Source organism: Colletotrichum destructivum, chromosome 6 (assembly GCF_034447905.1).
Source record: "Colletotrichum destructivum chromosome 6, complete sequence".
In the NCBI taxonomy this organism is placed as follows: domain Eukaryota; kingdom Fungi; phylum Ascomycota; class Sordariomycetes; order Glomerellales; family Glomerellaceae; genus Colletotrichum; species Colletotrichum destructivum.
This window is the reverse complement of record NC_085901.1, coordinates 2,802,124-2,817,756: the sequence shown is the minus strand read 5'-3', so window position 1 is coordinate 2,817,756 and position 15,633 is coordinate 2,802,124. Positions and strand designations below refer to the sequence as shown.

General features: G+C 54.7%; 5 protein-coding genes across 5 annotated transcripts; 1 reads left to right on the top strand and 4 right to left on the bottom strand.

Annotated features, from left to right (window-relative positions):
- Positions 1 to 484: 484 nt before the first annotated feature.
- Positions 485 to 1,886, bottom strand: CDEST_10050 (Putative peptidase S8/S53 domain, peptidase S8, subtilisin, Ser-active; the record flags this gene model as incomplete). Its single annotated transcript, XM_062926208.1, has 2 exons — positions 485 to 1,537; positions 1,605 to 1,886. 2 exons carry the CDS (start codon positions 1,884 to 1,886, stop codon positions 485 to 487), a joined length of 1,335 nt encoding a protein of 444 aa, XP_062782259.1.
- Positions 1,887 to 3,978: 2,092 nt separating this feature from the next.
- On the bottom strand, positions 3,979 to 5,689 carry CDEST_10049 (Putative glycosyl transferase, family 25). Its single transcript, XM_062926207.1, has 3 exons — positions 5,250 to 5,689; positions 4,982 to 5,196; positions 3,979 to 4,925 (listed from the first exon to the last, which is right to left on the bottom strand). Exons 1-3 carry the CDS (start codon positions 5,415 to 5,417, stop codon positions 4,136 to 4,138), a joined length of 1,173 nt encoding a protein of 390 aa, XP_062782258.1. The 5' UTR covers positions 5,418 to 5,689; the 3' UTR covers positions 3,979 to 4,135.
- A 753-nt stretch (positions 5,690 to 6,442) lies between these two features.
- On the top strand, positions 6,443 to 7,411 carry CDEST_10048 (uncharacterized protein). Its single transcript, XM_062926206.1, has one exon. It carries the CDS (start codon positions 6,460 to 6,462, stop codon positions 7,408 to 7,410), a length of 951 nt encoding a protein of 316 aa, XP_062782257.1. The 5' UTR covers positions 6,443 to 6,459; the 3' UTR covers position 7,411.
- A 119-nt stretch (positions 7,412 to 7,530) lies between these two features.
- Positions 7,531 to 11,188, bottom strand: CDEST_10047 (Putative carboxylesterase, type B, carboxylesterase type B, carboxylesterase type B, active). Its single transcript, XM_062926205.1, has 7 exons — positions 10,149 to 11,188; positions 9,749 to 10,088; positions 9,477 to 9,692; positions 9,121 to 9,421; positions 8,438 to 9,062; positions 8,250 to 8,379; positions 7,531 to 8,171 (listed from the first exon to the last, which is right to left on the bottom strand). Exons 1-7 carry the CDS (start codon positions 10,181 to 10,183, stop codon positions 7,854 to 7,856), a joined length of 1,965 nt encoding a protein of 654 aa, XP_062782256.1. The 5' UTR covers positions 10,184 to 11,188; the 3' UTR covers positions 7,531 to 7,853.
- A 230-nt stretch (positions 11,189 to 11,418) lies between these two features.
- On the bottom strand, positions 11,419 to 15,012 carry CDEST_10046 (Putative Homeobox domain-containing protein). The gene is made up of 2 exons (XM_062926204.1): positions 14,180 to 15,012; positions 11,419 to 14,127 (listed from the first exon to the last, which is right to left on the bottom strand). The coding sequence occupies exons 1-2, from the start codon at positions 14,471 to 14,473 to the stop codon at positions 12,595 to 12,597; spliced, it is 1,827 nt and encodes a 608-aa protein (XP_062782255.1). The 5' UTR covers positions 14,474 to 15,012; the 3' UTR covers positions 11,419 to 12,594.
- Positions 15,013 to 15,633: the final 621 nt, after the last annotated feature.

The window sequence follows — 15,633 nt, the reverse complement described above, 5'->3', positions numbered from 1 at the left end:
CCTGTGTGAACTCCCCAAGATTCTAAGCTGTCGACAGGACCCACTAAGACTGGCTTATTTTACAGCCTTCAATTTCCTGCAAGAATAGGTTCTATTGAGAGAACGTATCGTAACTATATCAAGTTTAGACGACTTCCAGCAATCAGAAGAGACCGGGGGGGCTAGTCGGCGAACTCCGCTCCCAGGCTCGCTAACAAACCCATTCTAAGCTACGCAAGATACAATGTTCAGCAACCCTTCTTCTAATCTAGAACCTGCTGCCAGACGTCACCTGCTCTTCTGCATAGATGGTAGCTTTTTAAGTAAGGGAGAAGCGGAGTAAGAAACATTTGCAGTAGAATTCTAAACAAGAAGCATGTTCAGCGCTTTCACTAATACTTGTCCCAGCCTCCTTCTCTGACTGCATTTCTATCGGTGTGAAGCCAGCGGGGCTTTCCTCCGAGCCGCCGCCCCCGGAGACCGACGCAAGCGCTCCAATTCGCTTTTACGCCGGTTTGAATCCGTTCCAGGCTATACCTGGGTAGTGAAAGGCTCGGGCACGCGGGTGCGAGTACCTGCGTATTAGGCTCTGCATGTCCTTTGCTACTGTGCCTGGCCTTAACTGAAGGCGGAATTTCGGATGCGACATGAAGTAAGCCGCAAGACCTGCTATTTGGGGAGCGGCAACTGAAGTGCCCTCTGTAGTAAGAAGGCCGTTTTCGCTTTCTCTATTAGCGCACTGGATCTCTTCTCCAACCGCCCAAGTAGTCAACAATCTCCCGCGCTGGCTGAACCTGGACATAGTCCCGCCGACGGCAGCCGAGCCAACCACGATGACGGGCAGCCGCTCGGCCAGCACTGCTGGGAGAGTATTTGGTTCGATAGACCCTTTGGGTTTGTCAGCACTGTTACCGGCCGGGCAGATGACAGGCACATCCATCTCGGTAATCGATTGCACTAAATCTTGCAACTCGAAAAGTGTTTTCCGGTTGTATTCGAGGTCGTTCGTTGCTACAAACACAGCCGAGGATGAAACAACGGCCTTTCCTTGCAGACCCTTGCTCTTGATGTCGTCGCGGATAGTTTCCCAGGCTTTAATGAAGCGAAATTTGCCGGGTGTGATATCTATGCGGATTGTAATGAGGTTGGCTCGCCTGGCTACGCCAACCTTATTGCCAACAGCCTTTGAAACTACACAGGTGCCATGATAGGAGTTATCATCAATTAGCTCAGGGCGATCCATTACGTCGATATTCTCGCGGGTGATAGATGAATCCATGGGCTGAAGCTCAGAATGCTCGAAGCCGAACGGGCCGCTATCGATCATGTAAATGGTTATCCCCTCGCCAGCGCTATCGTCGTAGGCATAGTAATCGAGAAGCGGAGTCTGCGGCGGCGTTGAAAGCATTCGAAGGTCGATTATAGGCCTGTCATCGCTAGGGCGCCGCTGAACGTTATCTCGTTTTCTAATGGCGGCAGTACCACCAGGCCTTTCAACACGAAGTTGCACATCGGCTTCAACTCTGTCGACAACGCCATCCGCTCTAACCTTGCTGAGCTGAGCTGCAGTGAGAGCGGCATGCCAGGCGTGAGGTATGTTTTTTTTGGTTGACGAGGAATTCAACCTCGTCTTTGTTTCCAACTATGCCTACAAGAGTATTGTAGAAGCTGTCGGCATCTTCTTTTAAGATACCTTCTCTGGCCCAGATGATGTATTTGGCATCGACTGTGCTGGCCGGAGTTGCTCGTGTGGCCTTGGACGATTCGTCGCGGTTTGAAGGGTCATCGTTGTTACTGCCTGTTGAAGACCCGGCAACATCTGATGCAGAGGCCATTGGGTGCAACTCTTGGGACAAACATAATGATATCAATGCAATAAAAATAGTGACGAAGCGAATAGGCGTCATGTTGACGAATACGGAGGATACTGACAACAGCAGCTTGGACACCAAGAATACCAATCAAGGCACCCGCGTCCTACTTTATAACCCAAGGGTGTCTCCCCAGACCTCAGAAAGTCTTTTTTTAGTATCTATCCCACCGGGTGCCTGTGGGCTTCATTTTTTCGGTGCCAAGTAATTTTGGGTCAAACAGAGGATTGAGAACCAGTGATGTTGTAGAAAACTGGAGTTTCTTCAGACCGAAGGGGAGTTATTACATTAGCACCCGATGGGATACATATTTTATTTAAAGGACTATCTAAGAGACAAATGAGAGTACCTACCTCTTGGCCCTCCCGGAGTCTCCGGTCAATGCCCTCCGTGACGAATTTATTTCAGGAATGGACGTCGACAGTCTACCTGTATGAAAGTATCGCCGGTCTCATTATTGCATGGTTTGGCTTTCGGCTTGCGTCATGCTGCTCAAGTGAACGGACCATCGTTGACATTACCAATGTGCCAGTTTGAAATTCAACAATCCCTATTCACTGAAGTCCTCAATCGAAATTATCTTGCTCATAAGAACATTACTGCAATTGATCTTCACTGACATTGATCAAGGAGGTACGAACCCCGACATCTCTGCAAAGAATCAAGGACTGAAGTGGTCTTGGCTTTGGAGACATACATCGGAAACCTAAAAAATGACATCCAAAATGACGTACCAAGGTTCGCCAGAGTCAGATTCAGTGCTGAGAAAAAGTTCCGTACGTCCGTCAACAATAGCGCCAAAGTTGAGGTGCTTCCGGTCACCGCTCTTGCGAACACTCCCACGCTGACATGTTGGCTCATCACCCATGTCTATGACCAGGCCAACCCGAAGATATGCGGAGATGATGCCGACGATTGGATTCGCTGCCCAGTTGCTTATTGGTTTCTGTCGTGAAGCAGAACTGCTTCGAGACCTCTCACTAGCTTATCTATAGGAGAGCAGACAGTATCCTAAGCTTTCTAGTAGGTATAGTCGTATGTAACATTCCGAGAAGCCTAAGTTAATTATATACTAGAAACGGATGCTGTCGGAGGCGGTGCCACATTTGTCATACACCCACCATTATGATTCATCTAAGAGCTAAAAGTACGGTAACTCTGTGCAGAGTAAGGTAGGTTTATTTAAATATTGCCAACGAGGTAAGCATACCTCTTAAATAGAGCGGCAGAGGAGAAGGCCAACACACTCACTCAACAGCATGTAGGACCAGACTGGCTGTTCATACATTTTTTGCCACTCTTGTCTCCAAACCCTAGAGTATCATAGTAAGACTGGAACGTAGTGTCCCGCCCAGGACAAACGCTGGGCAACCCCATCAGTCTACGTACGTATGGACACACGCATGACTGGTGTTGTGGGGTACTTGGGCGCATAGACCGCACTTTGCAAAATCTCAGTATTGTCACACACCGTTGTTAGTGATGTATGAAATATCACTCTTGTGACGATTCTATACGGGGTTGATCAGCTGGACGGAAGTTGACTGGGTTGGCGCCGAACCCGGCTTGGTGGGGCCGATGGCCATCCGGCTTTCCTCCGGTGCTCGTCTGGCGGCGGCCGCTAAGAAGTGAGACACGGCTCGGCCAGCCGACCGACTTTACCCGGTTAGAGCATCTCTTGCGTATATTTCTCGCCAGGCAACCCGACATCCGATGCTCTCGCTGGCATGTAGTTCCGCCAGTGGTGGTTACAGCTCACTCAGAACTGTATCGAGTTCCCGCTCTGGCTTTCTGCTGGCTGGCTGTATGCATCACCACCGTGTGTCTACTGTCCGCCTATACCCGTGCATTTTTGGGCTTTCAATGCAGACAACAAGACTTCTGCGGGGCCATTCAAGACGTGTCACGGTCCTGTGAACCGCTGGTAGGGATGCTTTCGCTGGGCAGAAGGCGGCGGCCGAGGTTCCCATCCTTCCTGAAGTGCACGTTTTGTCGTCTTGTTTAAACCCATCTCTATGTTGCTCCTTGAAAATCAACTTGCCAATAGTTTGCCGTGCTCTACCAACGAGAGCACTGTAGTCTTATTTGCTTGAATGTCAACACAGTCGCTAGTCAGTCGGATCCTGATGGGAGTCGGAACTTCGATTACTGCATTGCAGCACTGCCTCAAACTTTGATCCATCATATTGGTAGTGCTATGCGCAACTGTTCCATACATTAGTTATGAACAAGGCTGATCTGACACGGCCGAAGAAAACGACCCTAGTTACGACGCTTTTGCTATTTCACTTGTCGTCAGGGTATTGGTCGACAAAGTCCGTCCTTCCTTCCAAAAGTGCATCCGCATTCAGCCTCACACTCCATCTCACCATATCGGTCATACTGGTGTCCCTGAAGCCGTCATGATTACCGATGTCGCTCATAGAACTCATTGGACCGGCCGGGCGATGATGATGGAAGAACGCAGGCTGCGACGTCAAGCAGTTGTGCGATTTGCGTCCCTTGCCGCCTTCGCAAAAGAACCTCAGAAGGATGTCTACAGCATCGCTCACGTCTTTCAATGCGACCTCTTGCAACAGCCTTCTCGCTCCCTTCTGGCTGACGGCATAGCCGAGGGTGCAGACGCCTTCCTGCACATGATGGACGGCGCGGGTATGTTCGGGGTACTTCTCCTTCAAAGTGAAAGGGATGTTGAAGGTCCACAGGTTCTTCTTCGGAGCGACCGTCACGTCATTGGAGTGAATGACGCGGGCTTTGGGCACGCTCCTGTCGGGAAAGGGGAAATGCATGCCGCAATGGCCGATCCACAGGAGGTCCCAATCGTCGCCGTAAGGCGAGAAAGTGGGCGGGACAGTGGCAGGAAGGTGGTCAAAAGGAATGTCCGGCACCGTTCCGGAGGAGTTTTCGGACGGCTTTGGGTATGTTGAATCAACGAACGAAGAGGGTGCTTCCAGCAGGGGCTGAGTAAGCGCATGGGTGGCGAGGGCAAAGTCGTGAAGCTGCGACCTGATCCTGATGTCCCAGTCGACATCGTCTTCGAGGATGAGGGCCGAAGACAGGTTTCGACGAACAATTCTTCACAAGAGTGTTAGAGGATAGCGGCACCAGCCCGAGGGGGAGGGTTGACCGACTCTCCCAGTGCGTTCATATGACCGCGCCAGCAGCCTATGGCACCGTCGTTCAAGCGGCCGTGCTCGGTCGTCTTTGGGATTGCTTTATCGGAGACGGTGTTGCCAGGAACACCGTCAATGAAATCGATGTCTATGTTGCTGAGTGCGGCCTGGAGAATCATGCCATCTCGGCGATCTGTTCGGCTCGGTAGGCCGACAACCAGAATCTTTTCAAACTGGAGGGTCATGAGAAAACACGCTCTGGCCGGGGAGGGCGAAGGAGACTCACGCCCAGTGTGGTATTGTTGATATCGGCTATCAAGCTTGGCGAAGCCGAGGTGCTCCGAATATGGCCAAGGAATGGTTTATGCAGCACGAACACAATCGTGATGAAGACTGCTCCGATGATGCATAAGTCCCTCCTGGACATTGGCCTAATGGGGAGGAAATGCATCATGTCGAACCTGGCCACGAAGGAGTGGGAAGAAGGGCAAAATTTCTCAAAAACAGACTCGATCCGGACAAGTCGCTGGGGACAAGCCTTTAAGAAGAAGGGGGACCATCAGCTACCTACCCAGCTACTGACTGCTGCATCGGGGTGGGGTGGCGGTCAATCAGATTTCAGGCACTGCGCAGCGGCTGGCTGATTGACGAGCGGGCGGCAATCTGGCCCAGGGTTATCGTGTTGCTTGCTGCACTAATGAGGCACCACGCCCACATAGGGCCAGGGGAGGGGCAAAGTGAAATGAGAAGAAAGGAAAAAGAGGGAGGGAGGAAAAGAGAGAGAGAGAAGCCGCACCAGCCCGCCGGTTACTCAGCTGGGAACTCGAAAGCGGCGTTGGGCCTGACGCAGCAGCTATTGTCATAATAGCTTGGCAACGGAAAGTGTTGGTGCATGTTATTTCGAGCTGCAGATGGCGGCGCGAACCTGCCCTGCGTGATATGACCGTCTTTGAACAATCCTGGGTCGGACTGTTGGAGGCAACCAGGCCATGAACACGGCGTCATGGATAACGACCAAAGTTTGAGTTTCCTTTCGGATGAGGAACTCCGCGTCGACAAAGTTTTGCCCCTGGGTGGTTTTTTGTTTTTCCTTGTGATTGAGATGTTCAGATTTGCCTTTTGCCATTCGGCCCCTTCGACAACTCCCCAGGTTTGATATGTAAGTACGTGACAGGGCCTTAGCCATCGATATCTGCCGTCAAGCGCTCTCATCTGCGCAGGTGTGGCCAAGGTATTGCCGCCAGGAACCGGTCGCCGAATGAGGCCAACACACAATCATTGACAATTGCGGTTGGCTGGAGTGACAGGGACTCGAACCTGGTTGCTGCCACATGGAACAAGAGACGGTGGGCCGACGACCCAAACGGTCGGGTCGGACACGGGCGAGGACAGGCTCGGTCGTCCAGGCAAAGCATGTTATTAAGACAGAGAACTGCCGTGTTCGCCGCTGCGCTTACGAGAGACGTTGTGCAAAAATATAAACCATTCATCTCAGTATGCTCTTTCTGGAAGTGCTTTTGTTTGCCATCATCCCTTTGGCCTCATCTCAATTCTTCAGCCCGACGCAGAGCAGAGAGCTATGGAGGATTGGCGAGACCAAGAACATCTGGTACAACACCAAGTTCACACGATACACTATCGCGCTATGGCAACAGGTTCTGGCAGGCGGCGCCGCGAACCTGGGACCCGTGATCTTTCGTAGGCCCCCAAGAGAGCTCTTCCTCTCGTGGCTTTGTTCGAACATGCCGACGACTGATACTGAGACGCACACAGAAACCGACGAGGATCCGGTCAAGGACTTTGAGTGGGAGGTCCAGACCTACGAGCTCGACCTCGACTCCTCCAACGTCTTCTTCTTCTGGCTCTTCGAGGGCGACCCCTCCGCCCAAGGCAACCAGTCGGCACCCGGCATGTCATCGGCCTTCTTCAACATCACCGACCAACCCGTTCCGAGCAGTTCGGCTGTGCCGGCGCCGTTGACGACGACGACGACGACGACGACGACAGCGACTGACGGGGCGGCGCCGGCGTCGATCTCACACGTCTCGGAAACTTCCGCCGAGAACCAGCCCACGCCGATCACCGCGACGAGAGGCGACTTGGAGTCGGCCACCACCAGGCCGGCAGCCCAACCCAACGAGAGCGGCGGCTCCAACGATTCCAGGTCCGCCGGGGGCGGGGGTCTATCTGTCGGTGCCCAGGCCGGGATCGGCGTCGGGATCGGGGCCGTGGCAGTAACGTGCGTCGTCTGCGGCATCGTGTGGTGCAGGTACCTGAGGAAGAAGCAGAAGACGCTGGAAGAGTGGCAGGGTATGGCCATGGCGCAGCGTGAGCCTCACGTCTACGGCCACGGGTCACCAGGCCCGGTGCACCAGGCGCCGCTGTATCCCGGTCCCGAGACCAAGAGCTACTCCTACCCACGCTCGGGGCCCGTGGAGATGGGATGAAGGGGCGGAAGAGGCTCGGAGCGGGTCGCGCGCAGGCTTGTGTGTGGGTACGGGAGCGGCTAAGACAAGTATCGGATAGTCTAGAAGAACTCAATGGGATACAGAATAATAATGCATGGTGATGCGTTGGGTGTTTTCTTACCAAGGGGGGCATCGCAGTTTCATCACAAAGTCATTGACTAAATACGCGTGATATTGAGGTATCGAAACCGCAGAGGGGGCAGAAGGCAGGCCCAATTCACACGGGCGGACGGTTTGCTACGGGGGAACCTCCGCTCTTCTCCACGAGCCCCCTTGACTTCCTCGTCAGCTTATGCATGTGAAAGGAAACGGGACCCCGGTTTCTGTTTAGGCCGAAGGTACTTGGTTACTTGTCATAGCCTGTCTATGTACCAGGGAGAAGGGGTCGTAAGACACGGCTATACCGTCGCACGCCTACCGTCCTAGTTACCAAAGACGTCCAGCGCGTGCTCAATCATCCAGTCCATGCCGTCCTTACGCCAGTCATCCGTTTCAACGACAGCGCCGTCGATGCCGAAGACCACGTCGCTCCCCACACCGGCCTCGCCTGCAGTGTCGTAGACGGGCCACTCACTCAAACCCGGCGCGCCATTGGGGTTGAGACCCGCGAAGAAGTTGATCCACGCCGTGGACATAGTCTTTGAGAGGGCGGCCGCCTTTACTGTGTACGACGTGTCGTTGCCGCCAAAGGGGTTTGTGGTGTAGCCGAGGCCGTCGAGGTTGTTGAATACGAATGCGACCTAGATGGGCGTATGCGTGTCAGTCTCGCGCGAGACAATGTGGGAGGACGTCACAATGCGAATCTATAAGAAGTTTACCTCTGCAAAGTGAGTTGAGCCGATGTACTCTGGGGCTCCGTTCGGCCGCACGTTGAAGCGGTAGGCGAATGAGTGAATGCCGTTCTCCGACCAGACGGTGTTGGCCCTCCGTCGCAAGAAACCGAAGAACCTGGCAAGGTCAGTCAAAAAGACGAACGAAAGACACTTTGGGGCGGCTCAGGACGCACATGTCTCCGAAGAAGGCCCCGCCACGGCGCTGCTGCAGGCCCCGAGCCACGGCAATCTCCTCGCCGGGTTGTATGACGTGCGGCCACGTCTCGAGGTTCGGGATGCCAACGGCCTGATCATCGGGGTACAGCGTCAACACTCCATCTACAAGCTCATCGACACTCTGCCCCGCTGTTTCCTCGGCCTGGGGCGGGATGACGCTGGCCACGGCGTATGCCATGTCATCGTCCGTGTTGATCGGCCCTCCGCTGGGTCCCTTGCCCTGCCCAAAAGCGGAACCTTCGTCCATGTTGGACCCGATAAGAACAGGCACCTTGACGAAGTCCCCGCGGGCAAGCTGATTGGTAGCAAAGTCTGCGAGGAAGTCGCCGTCCTTGACAGGAATAAAGGCAAAGGGGGCGCCCGTCACGTTGAGCACCGCGTGGAACTCTTCCAGAGGCGCGGTGCGCAGGCAGTCGATCGACGCCGGGGTGCCGACAGTGGAAGCGCACGAGGTGATGTTCCCGACGAGCTGATCGTAGTCCGTCTGGTACGAAGTCGAGTTGAAGCCGCCGACCTTGCGGGGGATGACACCTCCAAAGCCTGACTGTGCGGCTGCTGCCCTGAAAAGCCCGTCGTCGCGTCCTTTTTCGGCGTTAGTCACCAAATCGTTTGTCCCTGCGGGAACACGACAGTCGCCTACCGTTGTATGCCAGCACCTGCGCGGCAACGCTCTCAGCGCCAGAGCTCTCGCCAAAGATGGTGACCTTGTCGGGCGCGCCACCGAAACTGGCAATGTTCTCGTTGACCCAGTGCAACGCCAACCTCTGGTCCCTGAACCCGAGGTTCGTGGCGCCGGCCTCGAGGGCCTCCTTGCCGCCGGGGAAGCCAAAGACGGAGAGACGGTAGTTGAAGCTGACTCCGATGACGGGAGTATTCTGTTTGACGCTGTTCTCCACGATGAAAGAGAGGTTGTACCGCCTGTCGGCTGAGCCCCCCATATACTTTCTTTGTGTCAGTTTAATGTCTGGGACATGGATTGGGAACCGGATGGCTTACCAGACCGCCCCCGTGAATCCAGACGGCCACAGGCAGCTGCGCGTCGGGTGCTACGCTTGCTGGACGGACGACATTGACGTACAGACAGTCCTCGGAGGACTCGTAGCCGATCATGTCTTCGCCGTAGCCGATACAGTGCTTGGGGTACTGCGTGGCGGGGCGGGTGCCGTTCCACGTTGTGTCAAGGCTCTCAGGAACGCGGAAACGCTCGGGAACCTTGCATGGTCAACATACCGTCGCGGGCTCAGACTTGGCAGTCAGAGTTTACACACCTTAGCGTACGGGATGCCGAGGAAAAAGTCCTGGTTGTACTTTGGGTTATGGGTGCCGGCATAAGAGCCATTCTTGACGTCCACGACGGGGCTGGTGTTCCTACACCTCAAGGCCGCAGACCACGCCGGAGCGGAGAGGTACAGGCATGTTGCCAACGCGTAGGCGACGAAAACCATGGTCAGAACCTCAGAGACAGACCGTTTGCGGCGCGCGTATCGGTCGGGCTGTGGCGGATATGGGGCTACAGATACACATTTTGACTTGCCACCAGGACCGTCATGGCCCTTCTTATACCGCGACCGCTTCATCACGGAACGAAAAGACCGCCTACGAGGACTCCTACGCCCCGTTAGCAAATAGACGCCAAAGGGCCTGACCAGGGTATGTGCGGGCATTAACATTGGGCAGCCAGGATATATCGGACCGACCCCCATCGAAGGGGGCTCTTCTACGCAACGAGGGGCACGGCATAGGAGGAGACGTCGAATGACGACGATGGGGGCCTACCCCGAGTAAGTAACCCGGTCGTAGGGTTATGCTTGTGTCCCCGCGCGGCGTACGTGGACCGGCAACTGGGACTCTTGGTGTAAAGACGGGCAAACTCCGGGGGGGGAACTGAATGGGAGGTGTCATGGAGGGGGCTAGGGCTAAGTAATATGGCCCCGTCGAGTGGTTGTGATGGCCTCTTTCGGGGGGTAGATACAAGGGGATCAACAGTGCGAGGGTAGCAGTGGATGCCGGCTTTCATGGACGGCAGAGCAATGGGATGAATGGGGCGGAGGTTGATGCGGGGAGCGGGGGAGGAACCTAGGGCCATTGCCATTGAGAGGCAAAACGCCAGGATGGGACAATTGACCGGGTTGGTTGGACGAACCTCTCTCCACACCGGCCACACCTGACTGACATACCTTGATCTAAGTCGGCTTTTTCAACAGTTCTCTCCAGGAACCAAGTTGCCGAATAGACCCCGAAAGCGGGGGAGGAGGAAGAAGTAGAGTCCGAGCGAGGAGAAAAGACCGTTTCCAGCATTCCTGTGAACAAAGTGTCTGCCCACCGGAATGTTCCTAATGTCTCGGCTCCTCAGCAGCGTGGTGTTCGGGGCGGAGAATGCGACGAACGGCCTAAGAGGCTCAGGGACGATTCTGTCCGAACGGGGGTGGCGTCACGCGTGCCAGCGCATACCGGACAAGGACTGAGACGGTTGATAGCCGAGGGAAAAGGTGTCAAAGTCTTATCCACATTCCCTTTGCCATGTGTTTACCAAAGACTGACCGCCGGGGGGAGGGGGGGCTGTGGAATGGAAACAAAATGAAAACAGTGTCTCTCACAGGGAATGTCGTTGCAGAAGTTCGGCAGATAATGTCGCAATGCAGAAACAAGAGAGACGATCCAATTGCTTAATGCGGAGATGTGTGCGCTCCTTCCCCACACGAACCATTCCAACCGGCGACTGGGAAGTAGTGGCAGCAACAACAACCTCCGAGGTCCTTGCCAGAAAGAAAAGGAAAAAGGCCAAACAATGACCCTCCTTACCCCCTCCCCGATCAGGCGAATTGAATTTCGCCGATTTATGGGGCCAGCGTTTTTCAGCCGAACTCTGCTGCAACCTCAACAGCCCTTTTCACCACCCACCTACCTACCTGCCTTACCTCACCTCACCTATCGTCCCACGGCATCCGCGATGGCGCAAACATTCGAGGGCGGCCCTGGACGAGACGCTGCAGGAAATACTTGTCTGAATGACTGTCTTCTATGCCCCGGTGAAACGTAATAGTTTCGGGACCAGCAATGCCAACATCAGAATAAATAGGAAGGCTTGCCGGCAACACTCATGAGGGATCACACAGTAGATATTGCAGAAAGTGCAGGGTATGTCAAAGCTAAACAAGCTTAGTTGCTGTAGGCCCAGCGACTTATGACCGACAGCTAGCAACTTCCCACCACGCCCCATTGCTTACATTGGTTGGGTGTTAACAAATCACTACCTTACGGCCAGGCAAGGAAGGGGCTTGGTGAGGCTCTCAGTGAGCCATGGGCCACACCAAGGAAGCTCAACCACTCTCGTCTATCACCCAGCATAAACGATTCGAACGAAAGGTGTGTATTCACGGCAATTCTCTATTTTGCTTCCACATCCTATTTTGGTATGCCTAGGTACCCCAGGACCGCCGGAAGAGTAACGCCATCCCAACCATACCGCACCTCGGATATGTGTCACCCCGTGTGTGCCAATCTGTATGTGCACAGCTTACCACCGATGACCCAATGGCCAAATCATGATTTGAAATCCGTAATTTCCTTCCCTTCCAAGTGTCCTATTCCTTCCGTTGGAGCATCCAGGTCCATGACCGCCCCCCCTCCCCCCCCTCTCTTGCTTTCCTCTTCAGCCACAAACAGCGCCACCGCCAGCAGGACATAAGCCGTATGTATATCATTACATTAGGTTAAGAGAATGGTTTCTTTGATGTGTATGCAGTAGGTATCATAGAAAAAAAGGAAATCATTGCTGAAGCGAGCAGTGTGTCTGACAGAGAAAGACGAAAAGGAAAGAAGAAAAACCATTCTTAAAACGAAAATGAAAACCTAATCCGAGTAGTCCGGTGACGCGCCGATGACCAATGATATCGCAGTCGCTGTAGGTACGAAGTAAAAATACGCGCCTAATACCTTCCCATGCTTTGTTGTTATACAGCGCCCAGTTGGCGGTTGCGTGATAAACAAAGAAAAAAAAGTCCACACTGCGTGCGGCTACTGGTATGTAGGGAACTTATGTCCCTAACGGTCCTCATCCATGCGGATATATGCAGGATTGAGGTCAAAAGCAGCCACTGAGACAGGCAACGCCTCACTCTCCGTGGAAATCTTGCGCAGTCATGTTGGTGAACTGAAACTGTCTTGACCGTGACTGATCAGGTGACGGCTTGGCCGAGACGGCAGAGGCATCCGACCAGTTGTACTCAGTGTTGCCACCGCCGCCGTAGGACGAGTAAAATGCCGGCCCCATGTTGCCGGGAGGGTACGATGGTGTCACCGGCTGGCTTGCGCAACCGTGTGCGACATAACTCGGGATGCTCGTCGACAAGGCAGGGAAATCCTGCTCAAAGCCGCCAAAGCTGGGCGTAGGGAGCGGATCGTCAGGCACGTTGAAGTCAAATGTAGGGAACATGGAGTTCGGCATCGTCAGCATGCCAGGGGTGTCGGGCGGCGTCCTCATGGTCGGGTCCATGGCGTACTGGGGCACGGTCAGGGTGTTCTGGTGGCTATAGCTCTTTTCGTCATCGGCCGAGGACATGGAAGAGACGGTCGTCTCGCGCAGCGCCTGTTGGCTAGGGACAATCGGCGTGTTTGGCGTGGGTGGCGCTGCCGGGCTTCGTGATACCGGGGACCTTGAGGCCATCTGCAGAAGGAGGTTCTCCTGGTTACGGTCAAAGTACAGTGGCGATCGCGGGCCTGAGCTGGACATCTTCTGAATCCCTCTAGGAAAGTTGCCCGTTGCAGATGCAACGCGGCGCATTGGGCTCGGCGCCTCCATCCTCCTAGGCATCTCGATGCCCGTCTTGGGGCCGGAATAGTTGTATGATTGGCTTCGCATGCAGCTAACAAGCTGTGCGGGCCGCTTCGAGTTTCTCCTGCTGGCGATGTCGATAGTCGAGGGCGACCTGAAACGCAAGTCTGAGGTGGACATCTCTGGCGGCGACTGAGACATCGACGCAGGGGAGAACGGATCAAACCTGTTCAGGGCCTCGGCTTGCATCTGCTCTTGCTTGATGTTGATGGGGATCGGTTCGGTCAAGTTACCAGACAAGCTATGCGCCATGGGTGCAAGCGAATCTCCGAAGTCGCTCGCACTAGACAGATGATGGTATGATGAGAAGGACGAGGCGCTCGTCGACTCGGGAAGGTGCGACATGAACTGGTTGGGTATCGAAAGAGTCAAGTGTCCGGGTGTCGGGTGGGATGCCTCCAATGGCATGGATGACGTGAAGTCGCAGGACGGCTGGTCCGAGAAGAACGCGTCGGAGGCGAGGGCGTAGCTGATATTGAGGTCTTGGTGCTGGAACGAGTTGGACGACTCGGGCGAGGCATACTCCGACTCTGTCTCTTCCGCAATGACGTGTGGTTGTTCTGCGGATTGCTCCGGGGTCTCGGTCCCTTCCGATGGCGAGCTCTCACGGCTGCTAGTCACGCCGGGATGTGCCTTAACGGGGGGGAAAGGGGCTTTGGACGGGCGGAGGTCGTCATCGTGGTCGTGGAAGGACTCTTTAATGGTTTCGGAGTTTGTCGATTCATCGGCGGCCTGCTCCGACTTGCGGCGAGCCTCGTTCTCCTGCGCCCTCTTCTCCTGTTTCGCCTTTGCTCGACGGTTTTGGAACCAATTCTAGAGCCAATTAGTGCGTGTCGTGCGAAACGGGTATACGGGTACGAAGTACATTGATTCTTGCAATATCGACTCTCATTTCCTCGGCAAGCTGCTTTTTCAGGCTGCTGTTGGGCTTATTGTTCCTCTGGAACTCCCTCTCAAGCTTGTCGACTTCGTCCTTAGCAAGTCTTGGCTTGGATTCGGTGACCTTTCCGCCAACACCCGGGAACATGCCTCGATTCATCATGGCGGCTTGCTGTCGGTAGAGTTCCATGTTGTACTCATTTTGGTACAGGTTTCCGGGGAACGGGGTGCTGAAGGCAGCATAATCGTATGGAGTCTGGTAGTCTTGGTAGTAGGCCATGGTTGATACGGCAAAGCTGCTTGAGCTTCAAGGATTAACCCGTCAACAGAGGTTTGCTATGTGGCTGAATGGCAAGGTAAATGAATGTGTGTGTGTGTGTGTGTGTGTGTGTGTGTGTCTGGATGTGCGTGCGGAGCGAGCGTGCGAGATCAGTGTAGCAGGCGAGGATAGGCATGCGTATTCTCTTCTCAAGCGGTAACGAGGGGCGTCGGCTCAAGTCATGGACTAGAGCGTAAGGTGAAAGAGTGACTGAGGTTAGGAGGCTGAAGGTCTGATATTAAGAGAGGTGCGAAGAGAGAACGTGGGTGTGAGAGGCGCAGAATTTGGGACAGCAGGTCGAGGGGAACTTGTCCGCTTTAAGATCAAACGGGGGACGAGAAGCGGGATGAGGAAGGGTGAGGCAGGGCCGCGACGAGGTGAGACAGCAAGGTTTGGCAAAGTCCTCCCAAGGCTTGAGGGCGAGATATTCGATCCGTCTAGGCAAGGGCCTGGAGAGCACAGACGAGGCTTGACGAGAGGGAAAGGGCACAAAAAACAATGACAGGAGGAGTGAGAAGAAGGAGAGACGGGAGGGGGGGAGGGGGGTGAGAGGCGGAAGATGTATTCATTTGTCTTGTCGACCCATCGTCACGGAGCGCTGAGAGTGTATGTGACTGACTAGGCGACGTGGGTGTAAGTCGCGCGGTAGGTAGGCGCTGGGAGTGGCGGCAGGGCATGGGCGAGCAAGGAAGGGGGGCGGCGGCGGGCACCTCTCTCTCTTCTCTCAGTCTCTCTCGTTGTACACCGGGTACCCCCTAGCAGCGAGGAGATCATATACGGGTGGAGGTATCGGGAGACCAAGGGAGCAAGGGGGCCGGTCACCTCTCTTGACGCTTGGGGCCCTGAGAGCGAAGAGAAAGGGGAAGTCCCAGGAGGTCTCTGAGAACCAGGGCAGACAGACAGGGTAGGCCGGCAAGGCTAATAAGGTAAGGTGAGGTAAGCAAAGCAAAGCAACTGTGCGGAAGATGCAGAACTGTGCAGACGGTGCAAAGCTATGCAGGCAACCCAGGGAGATCCAGGATGGTTTGCGCGGGAAGGATGATGTGTGGTGCACGGGGGCTCAAGCAGGCTGTGAGAGGGAGTCAAGAGGAGGAAGCGTGCGAGCAGATTCGGTGGGTGGA